Source organism: Corythoichthys intestinalis, chromosome 6, assembly GCF_030265065.1.
Source record: "Corythoichthys intestinalis isolate RoL2023-P3 chromosome 6, ASM3026506v1, whole genome shotgun sequence".
NCBI lineage: Eukaryota > Metazoa > Chordata > Actinopteri > Syngnathiformes > Syngnathidae > Corythoichthys > Corythoichthys intestinalis.
In genome coordinates, this window is record NC_080400.1 from 34758213 (window position 1) to 34780910 (window position 22698).

At 39.8% G+C, this 22698-nt stretch overlaps 1 protein-coding gene across 1 annotated transcript; it reads right to left on the reverse strand.

Annotated features, from left to right (window-relative positions):
• Positions 1 to 206: 206 nt before the first annotated feature.
• rbm7 (RNA binding motif protein 7) lies at positions 207 to 22461 on the reverse strand. Its single transcript, XM_057839081.1, has 5 exons — positions 22173 to 22461; positions 21753 to 21915; positions 1587 to 1650; positions 1401 to 1488; positions 207 to 1298 (listed from the first exon to the last, which is right to left on the reverse strand). The coding sequence occupies exons 1-5, from the start codon at positions 22263 to 22265 to the stop codon at positions 957 to 959; spliced, it is 750 nt and encodes a 249-aa protein (XP_057695064.1). The 5' UTR covers positions 22266 to 22461; the 3' UTR covers positions 207 to 956.
• Positions 22462 to 22698: the final 237 nt, after the last annotated feature.

The window sequence follows — 22698 nt, forward strand, 5'->3', positions numbered from 1 at the left end:
GGGTGTAAATGCACCTTTACTGCCACAATAATTGGTCCGACCTGCAACGCAACAGCTTTAAGCACTTTCGGAAGACTAGATTATGACCGTACTTTTAGTTATTAGATCTGATCATCAATGTTGCCAGGACACCTGGGCAGGGGTGCAAAAAGAATGACAGCAACATGAGATGCTCTGGATCAAAGAGGCTCCTCTTCCTGGAGGATTGTCCCGGAATAGCTGGTCCGCATCCATGTTGGGGTAACGAGAAAAACCTCCACGTAATTGCACATGTCACAGTGAACAGAGTGGGTGACAAATCCACATCATGCCTTTAAAATATCCTAAATAGAAAGGTCACATGTAGGAGCTGATCATGTGGCTGGGATACATTTACCGTGGTAATTGGTTTCACTGAAAGGATACGCGTGGCGCCACCTGTAGATTACTTCCTAACCCTTACCACAAGAATATTAGTTACACAGTGGGCCATTTATAGGTGCAGACAAGGCCAAGCGTTCCATGTAGCCCCTCTGCATACAATAGTTTGTTCAGGGATGAAAGAGGACACAAACATTACGACAAAGAATGTTTATAAACAAAGTTTTAAAACATCATGAGTTTGTCTTACAAAATCAAGATTAAAAAATATGCTAAAGAATAAATTGTGCTGGTGAATCTGCCCCCCGCCCAAAAAAAATTATCTGAACATTATACAGCTACTCCGAGCACCATTTAAAATTTTTTTTGTTAATTACAAAACCAGAAAAAAGGCTAAACCATGTTCTTTTCTGCCATCTTAATTACATTTCTGTTGACTAGATGCCCAACTTGTAAAATGGGGGACAATAAGTACAAATTTAAAAACATTAAATTAAACAAATTGTTAAGAAATCTTTTCAATTAATGTAGAAAAACATCCTGAGCGTACAGTCGATATTGTCCATGTAATCATAAATGAGTCTCTTTGCCTTGCATCAGTAGCGTTGCCACCTACTATCTTGGTAACCATGGTTACCGCTCCTGTCATCGTAGTGCCAATTGCTACCCCGGCCATCATGGCGACGGCTGCCACCCCTCCAGGCATTTTGCTGATGGGAGTTGTTCCTGCTGTGTTGCTGCTGGTGATGTCCCTGGGCGTCGTCAGCATAGCGCTGGTTTCTTCTGCTAGTCTGGGATGAATGCTGTCGGTAGGGGGCACTGTCACGCTGCCTGAAGCTGCCTGCGCACCATGAAGAGGGATGCATCTGCTCGGTCTTTGAGAATTCGTTGGCCAACTGCTGAAGCTGCTGCATCTGTTGCTGACCCATCATGTTCATCTGGGCATGGAGGGGAGGAGAAAATAACCACATTTTGCAATGAACAGTGCCTCAATAAAACTCAGGTTTGAGTTAATCTTTTTCCAGTTTTTAAAAGTTTACCATGGCATGCTTCTGCAGAGTATCAGGGGATGAAGTCTGCATTAGACCTGGAGGAGTGTATTGGGAAGACACTAACTGGGGCGGCATCCTGGAAGATAACGATTAAAATTTCCCCTCATCAAACACACATAAAAAGTGACCATTGGTGGTGGCCTTACTAAACCACCTCTTCAAGTATGGCCTCACCTCAACCCATGGGGATTAGGTCTACTAGGATTCGAGTTCCCTGGACTGTTGCTGTGGGTGCTGCCTAATATGGGGTACAGACAAAATTGTATTGTTAAAAGTTGTAATTCTAACTAGAGACGTCTTGATCGATCGGGTCCGATCACTTCATTTTCAAAGTATCGGAATTGGCAAAAAAATATTGGCCATGCCTTTTTGTAATATATATATATATTTTAATTAAATCGTTTTCTAATTGTATTTAACGTTACAGACATAATATGTTACACTCATCCAGAGTCTTTAGTTTAGGCTTAAGGTAGGGTTATCAAATTGATCCCGATAACGGCGGTAATTTTTTAAAAAATGTATCACGTTAAAATATTTAACGCAATTAATGCATGCGCTGCACGACCCACTCACGCATTGTCGCGCTCAATCTGTAATGGCGCCGTTTTACCTATATAGAGAGATAAAAGGCAGCGTAAAATGAGTAGAGTGAATTTTGGCAGCCTTTGGAGCCTTTTTTTTTTTTTTAATGGCTAAAGCCTTACAATCCCTCTCCCTACGATTAGAAATATCATGGGAAGCAATGTGGGGAAGCAAGATAGCAATTGATCTTTTTCTTAACACCTTATGTTATTTCCTAACGCAGAGAAGATATATCAATTGGTAGCACTACGCACAGTCATGGTTCCACTTACCATCATGCATTTGGCCATGGCTACAGTATAATTTACTGAAACTCAACAAATACACTAGATGGCAATATTTAGTCACAATATACAAAGTCACAAATCTTTCTATCTGTGGATCCCTCTCACAGAAAGAATGTTAATAATGTAAATGCCATCTTGAGGATTTATTGTCATAATAAACAAATACAGTACTTATGTACTGTATGTTGAATGTATGTATTCGTCTGAGTTTTATTCATTTTTTTCTTAATGCATTGCCAAAATGTATATGATCGGGAAAAATTATCGGGAATGATTGGAATTGAATCGGGAGCAAAAAAAAGCAATTGGATCGGGAAATATCGGGATCGGCAGATACTCAAACTAAAACGATCGGGATCGGGAGCAAAAAAACATGATTGGAACAACCCTAATTCTAACCTATAAATGTTAATATACAGTGAACCCTTGTTTTTTGCGGTTGTTGGGGGCCAGAACCCGCCACAATAAGACGAAAAACTGCGAAGTAGCGCAACACCCCCCCGCCCAGTTTTTTGTGTGTGTATGGGTGTGTATGTCTGTGTGTGTTGAATGTATCTGAGATTTAGCATTGGAAAGAGACACATACATGTTTTTTCCCCCTCCAAATTAAAACAAATATGTATATTAATAAATGTTTTTTAAGCACTTCAAAATTTAATAATTATGATAAGTTTTAAACATGTTGCTGTCCCGCCAAATTATTTTTAAACTAGAATAAACTAGTAGTAGAAAAATGCTTGGCATTATTAAATGCTTCACTGAGTGAGTCCACTCAAATCCGCACGGAGCTGCTCACTTAAAGGATATTATAATACTAAGGGGCTGTGAGATATCAATAGAACCGTTATGTGGCAAGATAACAAATAATAAAGTTAACAAAAAAATACATCACATTCATGAGCAATTATTGAAAATAGATTGAAAATTACGAACATTTCCGAAAGTACGTCACAACAAGGAAACAAAAGGTCGAGGCAGGTGCCATCGTTGTTTAGCGACGAGAGTTGCGTTCGTGTTTTATCAAAAAATCCCTAAAATGGTTCAAACCTGTCATGCTATGTAGTGTACAAATAGCCATTTGTCGCAATGTAATACCCATGAGTTCCCGAACGCGAGAAAAAGAGCTGGACTACGCAGACAATGAGTAAAGTTAGTCCGTGCTAAGAGGGCTAATTTTGCAGACCCAGCCTCCGGCACGGTTTTGTGTGGTGCGCATTTTACACCTGAAAGCTATTCGAACTATGGACAGATGAAATCAGGTTTTGCTAAGAAATTGCTGCTGAAAGCAGATGCGGTGCCCACCATACACGCGCAACCACCTAAATGTCCCGAGATATCAAGAAAGAGGACGATGACTGGCTCTGATGAGACCACCCCACCACCTCAGGCTAACCAAAGGAGCGGAGCAGCCAAGCTAGAAATGGCCAGAGTGAGCACTCTTTTATAATAAAAAAACATAAATCGCATTGGATATAGGACTGGACACATGTATAAATTATCGCTTGTAAAATATATAGAACAAATCCTCTAATCCCATTCATATTTGTGTCTGTTGGCAGAGCGAAAACCTATGATAGCACAATAAATGATAATTATTCTATACATTACTTTATTTGCGGTCACGGTTAATCAGCTTCACAAAAAGAAATGCAAAACAAACCATTTGGGGTTTCCCACACGATCTGTTGCCGGTGTTTCAACAGTGTGATTGCTCCCCTCAATGATCCTTTTATGAGGCTGCATTGGCTTTCGTTTGGGCTCAAATTGATAACCCAAAACACCAAAGAAAGGTTCATAACTCTCCTCGTCACCATTAGAAGAACGTTTGTTACGTCGGATTCGTCGCTGCAACTAGAAACAAAATTGTCCGCCATCATCGCCGCCATTCAGTACTAAGCATTGAGCCGGTTGTTTCCTTGTTGTGACATCACGCACACAATATGCTAGATTTCCGGAATCTCGGGCGCCGATCGTTTTAGCTTGACAATCAATCCAAATTTCTATCATTTTCTTGGTGTTGCGATGTGTGTAATTACACGAAGTGGCATGATATGAATCCAAAAGTCATGCGTTCATGGATAAATGATGGAATATTAGCATTTCCCCAGGTGTTGTAATACCCTTTCATTACAATGAGTTGCCACAGCAAATGTTTGACAAGTTAAACGATGATTGACGCATGCGGGGCTTCAGACGTTCGTGACTGGCAAGATCAAACAGATTTATCTGTAAATCATCGTTAACTTTGATAAACAAGTCCAGTGCACATGCACTGCCTGACGAACAAAGAGCAGGGAGAGGGAGGGAGCGAGAGGGAGACTGCGCAATCGGCTTGGGATAGCTCTTCTGTATTATTTTTTTCATGAATGAAAAAAAAATCCATGATGGACTGAGGGCGCAAAGTAGCGAGGGATCTCTGTAGTTCTGCATTTCATTACTTTTTAGGGAGATATACGTGGGTACGGTAGTACCTTGACTTCATGAGTTTAATTTGTTGACTAATCTTTTGATACGATTGAGCCATTGGGTCAATTTTGCCCATTGAAAATAATTAAAGTATTCACCTGTTGAACCCATCAAAAACAGTTCTGCAATGTCATATTGTAGAGTGTGTACTTTAAGAGGAGGGCCTATTGTGTGTAGGCATGTGCCGGTGTGACATTTTGACTGTACAATAACCTTGAGCAAAAATACAGCGGTTTCACGGTATCGTTCCAAAATGTGTTGAGATGTACGAGTTAAAAAAAAAATAATAATAATTTTTAAAAAAAAACTTCTTTCAGGGATTTAAAAAATTTTTTAGAACATATTTGTAAATTGGAACATGAAAATGTTAAAATAAATATTTTTAATGAAATTAAAATAAACTTATAGACTACCCACAGCAGAACTCAGGTTGCTAAAGATTAGAGCAAGAACATAATTAATTGCTATAAATAAAAAATAAAAAATAAAAAAAAAAGTAAAAACACTTCTAAATAAAATTGAAAAATATTTACTGTACGACTTTTTATTTTGAGGGGGCAAAAGCTCAAGTGAAGTTTCGCCATTTTCAGCCACTGTGTTAACTCTAGTCTACGTGTCATGCCTTTGTGTTAAAAAGAAAGAATTCCTAAGTTCAAATGTATAAGTTAGTTAAAATGTAAATATTGTTGTGTAAAGGTTTCATCTAGAAAAACATTGGGAGTGAGACCTTTCCCTGTCTAGCGAATGTGCATTTGTGCTAAGGCCAAAATCATCTTGTCGCAATTAGCGATCTTTGACACTATTCATTTTCCTTTATTCACGCATGGTTCTTAGTGGCCGTGAGATTTATAACCTCGACGAAGTTGCTCTCCCAGCTAAGACTAGGCTAACATTCGTCTTTGCAGGTTTTTAGTTATTTTGTATTTTTAATTTGAAAGTAAAATGTGTGTTTTGTTTTTGTGACATTGACCCGGAATCGTAACCGGAATCGTTCAATTTCAAACGATGCCCAACCCTAGTCAAAGTACCACTGTGGCTTGTTACTATTGGTGGATGAAGACTTTAGGTTTTTAAGTTTTGGCTGCTGCTATTTTGTTGAGTCTCTGTGTGAAAGTCTAATGATACTACCATGTTTTACAGTACTTATCTATACCAGTGACATGGAACCAGTGGGTCAGGACCGCTAAATGGGTCATGAATTTATTGAATATATGAAAAATACAAGGATGACAGGTTTGGATTATAAACCGCACAATGAATTCCTCTGAAAAAGTGTAAATTTCGTGGGCACAAGATGTCACCCACAATTGCCGCTTTATTTACATTTGCTAACGCATATGCCTACAGGTCATGCTGTTTCTGACTTTTTACTGTGCACCTCAGCATCAAAAGGGTTGTGGCCCAGGACAGGTTCATGGCCCCGTGGGACCACTTGTACAGTTGTGGTCAAAAGTTTACATACACTTGTGAAGAACATAATGTCATGGCTCTCTTGAGTTTCCAGTTATTACTACAACTCTGATTTTACTCCGATAGAGTGATTCGAACAGATACTTCTTTGTCACAAAAAACATTCATGAAGTTTGGTTCTTTTATGACTTTATTATGGGTTAAGAGAAAAAGTGATCAAATCTGCTGGGTCAAAAATATACATACAGCAACACAAATTAGCAATTTTGACTTCTCTGAGGCCATTTAAATAGGGCTCATTGGATGCAAACGCCCACAAACGCTACAATGGGAAAGTCAAAGGAGCTCAGCATGGATCTGAAAAAGTGACTCATTGACTTGAACAAGTCAGGAAAGTCACTTGGAGCCATTTCAAAGCAGCTGCATGTCCCAAGAGCAACAGTGCAAACAATTCTAAGTATAAAGTGCATGACACTGTTTTGTCATTGCCGCGATCAGGAAGAAAACGCAAGCTATCACCTGCTGCTGAGAGAAAATTGGTCAGGAGGGTGAAGATTCAACCGAGAATCACCAAAAAGCAGATCTGCCAAGAATTAGAAGCTGCTGGAACACAGGTGTCAGTGTCCACAGTCAAGCGTGTTTTGCATCTCCATGGACTGAGAGGCTGCCGTGCAAGAAGGAAGCCCTTGCTCCAAAAGCGGCACCTTAAGGCTCGACTGAAGTTTGCTGCTGATCACATGGACAAAGATAAGACCTTCTGGAGGAAAGTTCTGTGGTCAGACGAAACAAAAATCGAGCTGTTTGGCCACAATACCCAGCAATATGTTTGGAGGAGAAAAGGTGAGGCCTTTAACACCAAGTACACCATGCCTACCGTCAAGCACGGTGGTGGTAGTATCATGCTGTGGGGCTGTTTTGCTGCCAATGGAACTGGTGCTTTACAGAGAGTAAATGGGATAATGATGAAGGAGGATTACCTTCAAATTCTTCAAGATAACCTAAAGTCATCAGCCTGAAGATTGGGTCTTGGGCACAGTTGGGTGTTCCAACAGGACAATGACCCCAAACACACATCAAACGTGGTAATGGAATAGCTAAATCAGCCTAGATTTAAGGTTTTTGAATGGCCTTCCCAAAGTCCTGACTTAAACCCCATTGAGAACTTGTGGACAATGCTGAAGAAACAAGTCCATGTCAGAAAACCATCAAATTTAACTGAACTGCACCAATTCTGTCAGGAGGAGTGGTCAAAGATTCAACCAGAAGCTTGCCAGAAGCTTGTGGATGGCTACCAATAGCACCTAATTGAAGTGAAAATGGCCAAGGGACATGTTACCAAATATTAGCGCTGCTGTATGCATATTTTTGACCAACCAGATTTGATCACTTTTTTCTGTTCACCCATGATAAAGTCATAAAAGAACCAAACTTCATGAATGTTTTTTGTGACAAAGAAGTATCTGTTCCAATCACTCTATCAGAGAAAAATCAGAGTTGTAGAAATAACTGGAAACTCAAGAGAGCCATGAAATTATGTTCTTCACAAGTGTATGTAAACTTTTGACCACAACTGTATATGCTTACTTATATGCTGAATGCAACTTGGGCTGTCACAAGCAATTTTTGAAGGTCAATTAATCATTGATTGTTTTACAATTTGTGAAGTAATATGCTCATCAAGAAATCACGCTAGTTACCATTATATTAGCATTGGCTATACAATTTAATTGGAAATGTGCCGTGGAACCAAAATATGCACCGAGAAAAGTTGGACTATGAATTTAATGTAACTATATCATTGTTTTCCAAAGAAAATGTAAAAAAAGTAAATGTAAAAAAAAGTTGGACAATGAATTTAACGTAACTACTGTATATCATTGTTTTCCAAAGTAAATGTAGATGTCTGCAGATCTCCAATTTTGATTTATTACAAAGATAATCATTTAGTTTCTTGAACGGGGTGTCTCCTACAAATTAAATATTGTGGCGCACCGCCACATCAAAATACAAGTTGATTTTTTAAATTTTATTTATTTTTTTAAGACCGTTTCAAACTAGCAGCAGCCTAGTGTGAAAGGTTCAGCGGCAACCTATTTATTGTGTATTGTAATGTCCGTAACTACACGAGGCCCCCTTAAGAGACGATTGGACGGGGAGCTGTGACGTCGAGGGAAGCGAGAAGGAGATAGCAGTCGCATGTCGGGAAGCCCACTGTTATTTTGTTATTCTTCTTCTTTATTATTGTTGCCACATTCAAGTGGCTAAGCCGATACAGACTCCTCTCCTTTCCCCCATCCGGGGCATTACTGTATTTTGGATCGGACTTTTCAGCGAAAGTGAGCAGTGGACGGCCGTCTTGGATGGAAAGGCAAGTTTGAATGAATTTGCGCCGCCGCGCTAATGTCAACAACGCATTCAATAGCAATGGGGCAGAGCTGTTACAGCGGATGGATATACACAATCACGGCTGACGAAACCTTGATTAATGCGCTTTTTTCCCCAAAGTTTCGCAAGCTACGGGACACTCGAAAAATGTCTCTCATACCTCTCCTTGCGAAGCTAAATGGTAGCTCAATGTGCGTTTGTGTGGAAACGTAGTTCACGAACAGCAACAACAACAACAAAAAACTGTTCACCTTCTCACCAAAACTAGTAAAACTCTTTACACGACAATTAGAAGGGCATAGGTTTGGTCTCAATGTTGGTGGGGAGGATATAACAGCGTAACCTGCATGTACACCTATTGCTGGGGCCAGGACGTTAATAAAACCAAACTGATAGGTGAACGGGGGCCAGGGCTACATTTCTCACCAATATGAACCTAATTAATGGATAGGCTAAATGATCAATGCAAAAATAAATCTGTATTGATTGTACTAACTTTCACACTGCAAATTTATAACGTTTTAATCTGATGATCTCTCTAAAATCTATTTGAATATTTTTTTCCCATCTTGTTTGGAGTGTTAAAGACTAGTTAACAGATTAATGGGTCAGATTATTCAATTTACTTTAGGTAAATATTACCATTTGTTCTTATGAAGCCCATACATCTAAAGGTTGGTCATTTTTCACCAAAATCAAGGGGGAATATGATTGCAAACAATGTTTTGAATAAAAATACACGATAATATCGGCTGCCGATAATTATCGGCCGATAATGGCAATTATGACGTCACACAGATAATACAGATAATAAAAAAAAAAAAAATCAACCGATAATGCAATCCGATAATTATATACTTGATTTAGCCTCCAAATGTGCGCAACCAAGCAGTTTTCTCCACTTCTTCACTGCCGCCTGCTCAACCCCTCCCCTCTCTGAAGCCCCTGTGGGAGGAGGGGTTTAGGAGTACGGCGTCATAGAGGAGGCGGTGTTACACATCAGTGTTGAGGCGCTCTCACTAGCGTGCGTTGCTTTTCCCGTGTGTGAAATGAAATAAACGACGCTCTCGCCATCTACAAAACAGTTCCTCAAGGCCTAAAGAAAGCGTCCTCATTGAACACCACTAGCACTAACCCAGCAGCCATTTAAAACTGCATCACAATGATTTTTGGAACGAATATGCTGCTGCTAGCATGAAGGCTAAAGCTATTGTTAACAAATAAACTATAAAGGAAGCTACGGGGCTTGTGACGATACAGAGACGCTGCGGTCCTCCCGGAGTCGGGGTGTTTGGGAATGCAGCCCAAAGCGAGTGGTAAACTCCCATCTATGGCTAAACACCTCACGAGATCGATAGTTGACAAGTAGCTGTCTTCCGACGGAGCCCGCCTGTCCAGCAGGCCGCCGCCGCCTCGCCCTAGGCGGGTAGAGCATGAGAGCAGAGCCATGCACCGAATGCGCCGCAGCGAGCCGGCCGGGGCGGGCGGATATACGGTACGAACTTAGCTGCCGCCGCCACTCCAATTCAAGACAGAGGCCTGGCGCGGGTGCTAATTTGGCAGCCGGGCGGACTGAAGGGCACAGGCGGGAGGAAATTCCCGAAATGACCCGACAGCCAAACCCCTGGATGAAAAAATAATGCAGTTTATACGACCACGATTCTTCGTGAAAGACATGCCGATCACATCAGTTTTACCACGGACATTTACACAGGTGATGTCAACAAACCATGTTTATCATGACGGCACAGTGGTTAGTTGATAATTGTAACATGCACTAAACGACACAAAGAAGTCATCCAGTCAGTAATGCATTCAGTACGCTTTAAATTTATGACGTCTTAATCAGATCATTCTTCTTAAATCTAGTCAAATAATTTTCCCCATCTTGTTTGAGTGTTGAAGACTAGTTGAATGCGCCAGATTATTCCACTTACTTGAACTAAATATTGCATTTCTGACAAGTTTTTGTTTTTTTAGGATTATGTATAATAATTTATTGCTTAAAATAAGGCTGTTAATCTTATTTTCAGCTGGCCATTTTTCTTCAAGAAATCTGAGTGAAATATACTTGAAGTGCTGGCAGTTAATTTAACTTATTTCCAATAGATTTACACTGAAAACAAGGGGCCTTAACTAGTCTTAAGGAGCTGTGTTTTTGCTGTGTAGTAATGTTATACTTTAGGAATGGCATACTTTTAAAGCCATTTTTGTGCAACTTATGTATTTACTCTGTAAGTAATTGTTGCCAAAAGTTTACCATTACACAATGTCAGACAATCTGTCTTTATTTAGATGTTGGAATTTACTACTACTACTACTTGTTCACATTTGATGTTGAAAAAAAAGAGCAATATTATTTTTGCACAGCAATATTTTCTCTTGTGTATACTTTAAAATTTTACATAAATCTTAAATAAAATTATCGGCTTGACATTATCGGTTATCGGTTGGAACGAGGAGGAAATTATCGGTTATCGGTATCGGCTGAAAAATGCATTATCGTGCATCACTAGTTTTGAACAATATCACTTCTTGAATAAAGAACATTTTTGACGAAAAAAAGCCTTTTTTTTTTTTTTAGATTAAATATACTCACTTTTTGCTTAAAATAAGTGTTAAAATTATTTTCAGACAGACGGCTTTCTTATTTCAAGAAATCTGAGTAAAATTTACTTGAAGCAATTGTAGATAATTTCAATTATTTGTTAGATTTACACTGAAAACAAGGGAAATTAACTAGTCATTAGCCAAATCAAACGTACGTTTGAGGGGGAAAAATTGTGTCATTGTAAGTTTGAACATAATGAAAGTAATTCACTTAATAATTGTAGGGTCAATTCTATCCTTACAAATATGTGAAGACAATCTAAATGACCTCTGTAACTGAACTCATTATATAATGCAAATAAGGTTGCCTAAAAGTTGGTTGGGACAATTTGAGCATCCTGAAAAGTTCCTAGTGTTATGTCCCTAACGTCCCTATGCAAACCTATGCCATTGGTCCATTAACAAAAGGAATAGTATTGTTGTGTTAATGTAGTACATATTAGGGCCAAATAAAAGGAAAAAGAAGGACTGAGAGATGTAAGTAGTACTATTGCTACGAGAAAAAAAAAAGTCGTATTATTATTAGGAGTGCAACGGTTTGCGGTCCAAAGCCGAACCGTACGGTTCGCCCTGTACGGTTCAATACGCCTTTATGAACCGCGCCTTTTCGGTTTTGCAATTAATTTATTCCGAACGCTTGAGGAATGAATTGGTCGAGCTATGTGTGCGACGTGAAGCACAGCTGTGGAGAAATTCCCACCCCGCCGCAAGTACATGTCCGATCGCGGTCAAGCACCTGTGTAATAGAAGCCGGGTAACGCCCTCTCTCGCTTACGAGCGAAGTGAAACAAGAAAGACAACAAAAAGCTATGGCGAGCGGAGGAGTGGAGAGACCGAATTTTGAGGAAGCACTGGCTTCTTTCAAATCTGCGGCGTGGCAACATTTCGGTTTCCCCGTGGACTACAATGCGGTGGGAGAAAATAGGAGGGAGAGAAATTATTTATAAAAAAAAAACAAAAACAAAAAAAACTATTTGCAAGCATTGCTCAGCGCTTGTTCCCTATGCTAATGGCAACACTTATAACATGACTCCGGCACCTCAGCTGGCATCACCCACAGATATCACTTTCTCAGAGCAGGACAACCCCGGAAATGACGCCAGTGAAAACACACGGCGGGCTTCGTTAATTTATTTGCAACGCTTGACCCACGTTACATTGTTCCTTCGCGGACATATTTTTCCAACAACGTATTCCCCGACATTTATGAAATGGCACGCAAAGCCATCGAAGATGACTTCGCTAAAGCACATAGTTTCGCCATGACCAATGATAGTTGGATGTCCCGTGCTACAGAGTGCTACTACCTAACTGTGACGGTCCACTATAATTCATACCTGTCAAGTTGTACGGTCTCGGCGTAATTTGTACAAGTGAGCACTGATTTTTAAATGTGTACGCCCTACGTTACGTTCAAATTCTATACGCTTTTCGTGCATTACGTTTTTTTTCCTCCGTTCGTTAATACGTTGGTTGAATGACGCGAGAAAAGTCAGAGGCACGGAGAGGGAAGAGTGTTTGTTGTGACGCTGTAGCATTTCCTGACTGTAGCCGACAGCCTACAACCTACGCATAGATATCTCATGCATATAGAACTAAATGCGAAATGACAGACTCGGTATCGTTAGTAAACAGCTGCCGTTTTAGAGCAGTAAACTTCTCAGAAAGGTTCACTAGGAATGTTCACTACAACAGAGCCTAAATGATGAAACAGTTTTAAAATTTTCACACGTCAAAAGTAGACAGAAGGGAACTAATGCAAAAACGGGAGCAATTTTATCAACTTTAACAGTTGATTTAGAACATTAAATGACCTCCAAACATAGGAAAGGTAACGATGTTTAAAAAAAAAAAAAAAAAAAAAAAAAAAAAAAACATGAAAGGTAACACCAGTTACTTTGCCAAATAACTTTTTTACTACTGTGTGTGTAATTCAGTAGTCAGTCACTTAACTAGCCAAAGAGCTAAGAGGAATTTTAACAGTCGAACATGTTTACATTTTATGTGTTCATTTCATTTTCTTAAAAGCAAAATAAAGGCAGCTTAAAAAAAAACAATTTTTTTTTTTTTTTTAAATGCAAAAACAAACCGAAACCGTGATCCCAAAACCGAGGTTCAAACTGAACCGTGGGCTAACTGAACCGATGCACCCCTAATTATTATGTAGGGTAACGCAGCTGTAATCAGCTACGCATTTTACTTACATGTACCTAGGCCTGTCGCGATAACAAATTTTAGTGTGCGATAATTTATCTCATAAATTATTGCGATATGCGATATTACTGCGCCCCCCAATTTTTTTTTAAAACCAATTTACAATAACACAGTGAGAATACAGTATATATTAATAGATCAAGTACAGCCATTTAAACGCGATAAGAAATCACAACTAAAAACAATAGACCATGCTTCTTAAGTAAAAGACAACAATATCAATACCGCACAGAAACACAGAATAAAATGTGTTTTTCAAGAAAAAAAAAATAAAATACAATTGCAGTTAATAACTTAAGCATTTAGGCAAATGAAAACTTTTCCCCTCATAGCTTCTGCAATGGTGTTCCATAGGGATGCAACGATACAGTTAAGTCACTGTTCGGTACGATTTTCGATACGGGGGACACGTCGTCGATCTGATTCAATACATTTAATGCTCTGGGGAAAAAAAATAACAACTGTATTTTTTGTTTCATTTTTTGTTTTGTTTTTTTGTTTTGCAAACGAGCAAAAATTAAATTGCTATCATATAAACATGCATTTTAGTGCATAATATCTCTGTGCTTACTTCTTACTGATCTTAAGAAATTTAGTATTAAAGTGTTGAGAACAATCTTTAATGTTTGTAAAGTGAGGCGGGGCGCACTGTTGATTGCTACAGCTCTCTTAGCAGCTAGGTTTACTACATGAGCAAGACATCCTATTTGTAGTCCGAATCCATCTGTGTCATGTACTGAATTAAAAATATTTTCAGCATTATCTATTGTCACTGGTATAGATTGATTTGGCCTTCTTAACTTCCATTCAGTCATGGCGGTTTATAATTCATCGATGTAGCATATGGACTACGTGTCCCATAATCACTCTGGGCTCACGTAGCCAATGGCATGGGACCTAGCACATCTAGTGTGCTATTTCATGATATCTAGTGTGTGCGCGCATTAAAAAAGTTAGCAAACGCCACAGAAGTCACATCTGCTCATTACTGCACAACACCAGCATATGACAATCGACTTTCATAAACAGGACGAGTTTGAAGCATAGCGCTCTTAATTTACCACTCAAATATCCGGTGTTGTGCCGAAAAATAGCCGCCCCACATGAAATGTCACCCCTAACAGGAGCGCCCACACGTCAACAACACCGGCACGCCTGTGATGGTCCGCAGTCAATCCGGAGCACTGGCGCGGCCGGTATACGTTGAACAATGGGATATAATGGGAATGATTGGCTCCGGCGCTATTTTTTGCCGGACCTGGAACGAACATGCATTTTGCGCAGTTGGTAACAAGGAATGCAAACTTTTAACAGCACGTCTGCCGCACGCGCGCACGCACGTGCACGCGAGGCGATAAGTTGCAGCGGAAAAATTACCGCCTTCATTTTTATTTATCGTGCGATAAATGGAATTATTGCATATTGCGACAGGCTTACATGTACCGTAGCTGAGAGCTACGACATTAGCCTGGCCAATGAAATATTTCAAATAGATCTTTGTTATGGTTCTTCTTAGGAAACAAAATGTGAAAAAAAAAAAAAAAATCGTCATGATATGACGCAATTTCGCCGTGGCACGACATGATGAGGCGGTCCAACTCCGATGCAGCCCACCACTGCAGCTTCAAAAAATCCTAGGGGAAACCCTGTTGAGGGAATACACAAATCAGAAAAATTTGATGTTTTTCCACCTCCTTTTCAAAATATTTAGGGACGTCCCGATCGCATATTTTTGCATCCGTGTTAGAGTCCGAGTCACTTGATTTTGACAATCTACCGATACAGAGTCCCAATGCTAAAAAAAGTCAGTTTTAAACATGTTACTGTTCCAACGTGCCGCCTTCATAATGTGAGTAATTTTTAAACAAGAATAACCAAGAAAAACATTAAATGCTTCATTGAGTGAGTCCACTCAAGCTGCTTTGTAATGTTAAGCCAAACTTTTGAGCGCCGCCTCACAGTGTCTATAGTTGTAATTAAATTGCAATGCACAAACACGCGCTTCTCGTGGCTTCCTCTTCGTGGTTTTCGGCAGCAGTTTTTTTCCGCTCGCCGGTCAGGGCATCAAAACATGGAATCAAAATTTAAAAATTCAAACGGTTTTGGGAGAACCGGAGTTAGAACCTGGTCCCATCTATGCTCGATGTCTGTGTTTGAATTGATACTTTAAGTTATTGTCCTGTGGTGCTGTTAATTAACTTGGGCATTTAATTTCAGCAAACAGGCACCTGTAAATTATCAGGAAAGAAGCCTCATCACACTGTAATTATGTCACCCAAGTGCGGAAGTTGAGGTCCACGCCCGTTTTTACTCTAACTTAATTGACCAAGTAAAACTGAAGATAATGCCATTTGAGTTTTATAGTTTAATTGCCCTCATAAATAAACAGTAAACACTTCAGACCCACATTTTTACTGCTGGGCAAAAAAAAAAAAATCTGCACTAATTTTTACTCAACCACCAGAACAAACTGAACTTTTTGGGGATATTCCATGCTTTCATTGGTTATTTTTAATGTTAATGTGTTTTTAATGAGAAATGAGTACTTTACGTTATCCTTTCTGAAGTTGCGTTTGGTCAGCCATTTTCAAAAATCCAAAAATAGTAAAGAGGGCGTGCCAAAACTTCATGGTTTGATTTCAGTCGGTAAAGTTTCATTCAATCATCTCCCAGAAGTGGCAATAGCAACTAAATTCAGTGTATTTATTGGTCCTATATTGTCCTTCGGCAGCATTATTAAGTCTGAAGGGGTTAAAACGCTGCATGGACCATTTTTTTCTGTCCATATTTCCATTTGTCCATTTTGAAAACCTAAAGAGCATATGACAGGAGAAAAAAAAGTCTTAAATGGCATTATTATGTGAATTAGAATCATATTTTGAGACGATTCGACTATATACAACAATTTAGCAAAGCGCAGATGACGAGAAATTAGTCTTTTAATCTGCCGGTTAGCCACACCTACCATTATAGTAGCCTGGTACACCAGACTCAACGCTGTTCCAGCTATTGAGTCTGGCCACCCTTCCCACGGAAACAATTTCCAGGGCGGAGCAAGCCACAGCATACAGACAGCGGAGTGGACCAATCAGCGACGGGCAGACGTGACGTTAGTAAAATGGCGACTTCAGGATGACGGACTTGCGCGCGGAAGTAAACATACGAAGAGAGCGGAGTTTATTCGACATGGCTAGCGCGAGACAGATTGTTGTCAGTGACTCGTGTCGATGTGTTTTTGGTCATTTAAAACTGATTTTACCGTGGATTGGAACATATTCTCGGCTCTGCCGTTCACCGTCTGTGTTGCTGAAGGGACGACTTTCGACGCGCAAGAGTGACGTTGCTTGTGAAGAACACGTGACGCAAATAAACGAATCTGATTTGTCGATTGATTTTGTATCTGCTCTAAAAGGCCGTTAATGGGAGGGGTTCCAGACTATTTCTCTCAGTGTTTGAAAAATACAGGGAGAATAGTCTGGCAGAGCCAGGCTACCATTATAGGGCTTTAGCGTCCCCAACAGGTGGATGATGTCAGCGGTAGACTGGGCTCATCGGTTTTACTATTCAGCCCATTGAGGGGGGATTATTCAGAACGAGGATAACACGACGAAGAGAGCCGCAAAATGTCCTTGTTTCAGTCTCTCTACTCCAATATTTTTACAGGATATTCTTTTTATCCAAATATTTTTCCCCAATAGCTATATAAATGGCTTGAGAAGGACCAGTCAGCCCGTCGAGGGGGAACTATTCACAACGAGGAAAACGCGACGAAGAGAGCTGCAAAATGTCATTGTTTCTGTCTCTTTACTTCAATATTTTTACAGGATATTCTTTTTATCCAAGTATTTTCCCCAATTGCTAAATAAATGGCATGGTCATGACAAATAACAGTCTTGTGCTAAATGGAATATGAAATAATAAAAATGCATTTATTCAGGACAACGTGGCAAAATTACTCCATAATGGTCAAAACTGTCGACTTCACCTTTACTGTCGCACCTCCCGAACGATATTTTATGACACCTAAACCGGACATATGTCATTGCCCTTCCCCGGCTTCGGAGAATGTAAACAAACCAAAAGGCGTGACAGCTTGCCGACATGCTAACCCGAACCGAGTGATGTTTCAAAGTCTTCGAAGCGGAAAATCACACATAACTAGCCTCAATTATTTGACATGACGACTGGGTTGTCGATTGTCTTTGTGGATCGGCAAACCGCCCGGCGGAGAGCAATTTACAGTTCGTTCCCTGGAGGAGCGCGGCTGCAGTTGTTGTGCAGCTAACGTGCTGCTAATGTGCATAAGGAGGGCTTTTTACATGCCTATCAATGATCAAACGTAAGTAGTCCTTTATTTAAAGAAAGTTTGTAGTGTTTACTTTGTAATCGCTGTATTCGGATTTGACATAATAAAAAACAAGATGTTTACTCACTTCCTCGTAAGTCCAATGGTCCCACAGTAAATATCCACGGTGAATGGGAACCTTTTGAAACTCCAAAAAGTCGCATATGCCTCTCCCTCATACAGAATGATTTTTCTGCAGCCGTTTGGCTGGCGTGATGCGAAAAATAAACGTATTAATCCACAAAATCAGCTGAATCCTTTGTCCTCATACACAACAGTATGCTGTATAGTGAAGAGGACTTCTTCTACCGTACACGTCACAGCGCCCTCCTCCTCAATGCAAGACCGAAGCCGGAAGTCACTCATTTTCATGGCGCGGGATTCAAAAAACTAAATAAATATAGCGATCGCTTCCACACACATCCAAGCAGTCTATATCATTCAGGAGCATAAAATACCGCGTGTATTATGAAATAAACATGCTTTTTCGTGTCACATGCACTAAGCACCATGAAAAACTACATATCCCAGAAGCCATTGTGAGGTCACGAAGAATGGACATAATGTGAATTTTTTTAATGAATTACCTAGCGAGATGCCATCTAAAGAGAAGCGAGCGACAGTTGGTTGAATTGAGTAAGCGTCTTTGAAAAGTGGGGAATGAATCGAAAACTAAATTTAGCGGAAGCTAATGCATTATTTCACCAACTCATGGAAGTGGATGGGCCAGATGTTGTTTTCATTGGATGAGTCGGCGAGTGAGAAGTGACAGCAGTGCGCCAACAACGGAAGATTGGGCTGTGTGACGTAGTGTGTGACGTAGCCCTGTGTACTGTTCAGGGGAAACAGTGGCATGCCTGAAAAAAAATTGAACTACAGTGGTACCTCTACATACGAAGTTAATCCGTTCCAGGACCTTGTTTGTAAGTCGAAATGGTCGTATGTCGAGCAGGATTTTCCCATAGGAATACATTATAATTCCATTAATTCGTTCCACAGCCCAAAAACCTTCACTAAATCCTTAAAAAATACTGCTGGTACTATTACAAATGGCAATTACACATAGCAAAACAAATAAATTATAAATCAAAATCGGAATAATAATAATAATAATTCCTGTATTATTGTAACGAATCGGGTTCTAATGTGGCGGACGTTTTTTGCTGACCCTGAACGCACCGCGGAGCTGACGTGCCAGAGACAGACCGGTGAGCTTGAGTTTCACTTTCACTTTGAATGCTTTCTTGAGAACACCGTCAATTAAGGCAGTCAGAAGGTTTTTGTTTTGAATAAGTTGTGAAATAAATGATAAAAACGTGGCGAAGTTGGCGATTTCTCTGGAGATGTTACCACAATAAGAATTGTCAGCTTAACTTATAAAGACTGATGTATTGTTGAGCCATTTCACGGATTCCCACCCTACGCTCATATTTTTCTGTCATTTGCATCTTTATTTAGAAGGTAAGCGTCAACTTTTTCCTTGTTTCACCACCTGTACCAACCTTTTCTGAAACCAGTGTTGATTTGTCACACAAGAAAATCCGCCGTGCATTCGTCTGCGGTGCTGCCATTGTCGTCGTATTTCGAACATGTCGTCGGATGTAGAAACAAATGGCGAGTCAAATTTTACGTCGGATGTCGAAAAGTTTGTGTGTCGAAGCGATCGTATGTAGAGGTACCACTGTACTTTATTGTCAATATTTTTGAAAGGACATTTTTTGAATATTTTATTTGAATTTTATTTTTTTTCCCTATTGATCTTTTCTATTTTTATATAGACGTGTGTGTTCGAGAAGCTTGATCGTATGTATATATTTTTGATAAGGTGATGGGTGCAATACCCACACAGAGATATCCTCCAAATCATTTCTGTGTAAGATTATATATGTGTGTAGATACATATTTTTCAAAACTATTTTACACTGTTGGTCTGCTGCAGTGTTTTTCAACCGGAGATCGTCAGGTGCGTCGCGAAATATTATCAAATATCCCTTTTTTTTTTTTACGTCGTCGGGCGGAGTTGCAGTAGAAACGAAGACATAGGTAGAAGGTTGCGGTCGTGTGCAGATGAGCGAGGTATTGCTCGTGGCACGTTCAAGAACTGCTCGGATGTCCAGCCATCAGCCACCTTGCTGTCCACAACAATGTGGACCCCAGCACGTATACTCTACATCATTTGATTATTCATTAAGTGTCAATATACACGAAAGTGCCCTTTCCAATTTATCCATGTGTGACCACCGTCAATCCTCACTGTGTTTTATTCCAACAAGTTGTCGAGGACAGCAAGTTGGCTAATGGCTAAAAATCCGATCAGTTCTTGAACGTGACACGAGCAGCTATTCAATCTGCTCCATCTCCAAACAAAACACCTGTCGCTTCAAAACAAGTCGATGGACTTTTTTCTTTGCCTTAGTCAAAACACAGAAAAGGGCAACGTTTTTGAAAACAGAGAATGACAGAGCCCTCAGAGCCAGTTACCTTGTTGCTGAACTTGTTGCTAAATCCAAAAAGTCCCACACTGTTGCAGAGACATTAATACTACATGCCTGCAAAGATATTATCAGAAAGATGCTCGGCCCTGATGCGGTTAAAGGCATTGTTCAAGTCCCCCTGTCTGATAATAATAATAATAATAGTTTTTCAAGCCTAACTGCTATAAAAAAATAGAGACAGAGCTGTTGAAGATTCCTGCCAGGTTTTGTGTTCACCTAAACAGGGTGGTTACACACTTAAGTGAAGAGTTGAGTACAAATATTGAGAAATTATTTTAATATTAAATATACTGTACAGAAAGTAATTTTGGAACATTTTTGGTTAGTGGTGTGCCGCGAGATTTTTTCCAACGTAAAAATGTGCCGTGTCTCAGAAAAGCACAGAAAAACACTGGTCTACTGTATATAACCTGTTTTGAGCATAATATGTATAAAGAACAAAAACGCGGATGACCATACCTGCCGTTTCTGTTAAATTGTCAAATGTAAAACGATTCTTTTTTCAAATATAAACTACTCCTTTTTCTGTTGAATAAATATATTCTAGCTTCAAAATGTTTCGTTGAGCATGTTGGTTGTCAATGGGACATCAATATTACAAAGTTTGACCCAAAAAAAATGTTGTCTTTTTCTCTTCTATTTGGAGTCCATAATGTTGATTATAGTGCTGAAACGAATACTCGAGCAAGTCGAGTAACTCGAGTTTAAAAACTGATCCAAGTAATTTTATTCACCTCGAGGAATCGTTTAATTTTGCCAGCTCTAAGCATCACGTTTTGCCCGAACTAATTTTCACGCGGGACAACGCGCTGACGTCACGTGCGTAGAGGAAGAAGCAATAAAATTTTAAAAAATAAAATAAAAAAACTTACTGCAGCCGACAGCTGCTATAAACTACGCTGACGTTGCTAAAAACTACACCAGCATGATACTAGTGTGGTAGCAGGTAGTGTTCGATGAGTCTCATAGATATCGCATACATTTAGAACTAGATGCGAAACAGACAGACTCGGCCGCATCTGGGCAGCATTAGTAAACAGCCGCCATCTTTAAATGTCTTTTTTTCTCATGTATATTTATAATTACGCTTTACCTAAAAAAAATGTTTTATCCGATTACTCGATTAATTGATAGAATTTTCAGTCGATTACTCGATTACTAAAATATTCGATAGCTGTAGCCCTAGTTGATTATAATTGGTCAGTGAAAAAAACAACACTTTGGACATGAAGATTATTGTATCCTGAAAAAAAGGGACCCAACCAGGCCATTGTTAACATTTTTTCTTTGAAATATAAAAGGCAACATCAAAGGCATGCAAATTCGAACAAAATAGGCCCAGGTGTTAAAGGCTTAAATTGGCCAAGACTTGTTTCCTGCACTAGTACCTCACTAGTAATTCAAAATAATGTGGTTTTATCCAGTCGTAGCCTCCTGTTCCGTTTATTCAGAACAAGCCTGAATGTATGAAATTTAGTGGTATATGTTATTGTGTCATTTTTGGAAAAATAAACCGCATACTGTGTACGCAATCATAACATACCTGAACGGAATTGCACATGGATTGCTTTACCAAACAGCGACGTCCCGTTTAGGAGCTGTATGGCATACGGCACCGATTCCTCGTGTTTGTACACGGCAAAACCGAACGTTTTCCGTTTGCCATTGGCGTCTGTTGGAATTTTGGTTTTGATGAGCGGTCCTGCCTGCTGAGAGAGGTTCGTTAATGTCGTGCGCAGTCTGTCGTGGCATGGATTTCTAATAACAGTTTCAACTAGACATATTTTCCATTACCCGGATTGTATACTATAATTTTAATGTTGACAACGGACTTGCTTCATTGTTAAGATATTTACCGTCCATGGTATTTAAGGGTATTTTACGAAGCTCTCTATCGACGGGGTTGTGCTGCCAACTAGCACTCTCAACGCAAAAGCACAGCTAGATCAAAAGAATTCATCACCTGTAAGAACAGCTCGAATAAAAGCTCCTCCGTTACTCGTGCATCCAAACTCCTAATGAATAGCGTCCGGTCAGCTTCGTCTTCGATTCCCATTGTATTTTCTCAAGTCCGGCCCTTCTCTGGGGGATGCTAACAGACGTTAGGTCTTTCTAAACCTCTGATAAAATGAAACTAGGCCTGTGACGCCATGGTTTAATGGCGTTTGTCAATGCGTGTAGAGATATGATATCACATGCCTAGATGTGTGATGCGCGTTATGAGCAAACGGGAAAATGCGCAGTTGCTTGTCGGCCATTTTGCGTCAGAGCCCTCCGATAAAACACACACTACTCGCTGAGCGATATAGGGGTGGCGCCATCTTGGAAAATGACTGCTCCAAACTTCTGGTTAAGGTAAAATTTCACCATCATTAGTTGCGGTTAAAGTAAGCATTGTGTTTCATCATCATTAGTTGCGGTTGAAGTAAGCATTGTGTTGAAGTTAAAAGTTAAAACTGCAAAATCAAGCCAGCGGAACCCACGGAATC

Coding starts and splice junctions, on each gene's coding strand:
- rbm7 (XM_057839081.1), bottom strand. CDS start 22,265: ATGGGAATCGAAGACGAAGCTGACCGGACGCTATTCATTAGGAGTTTG. Junction 21,916..22,172: donor TATTCGAGCTGTTCTTACAG/GTGATGAATTCT, acceptor CTCTCTCAGCAG/GCAGGACCGCTCATCAAAAC. Junction 1,651..21,752: donor CCATGTGCAATTCCGTTCAG/GTATGTTATGAT, acceptor ACCCCATATTAG/GCAGCACCCACAGCAACAGT.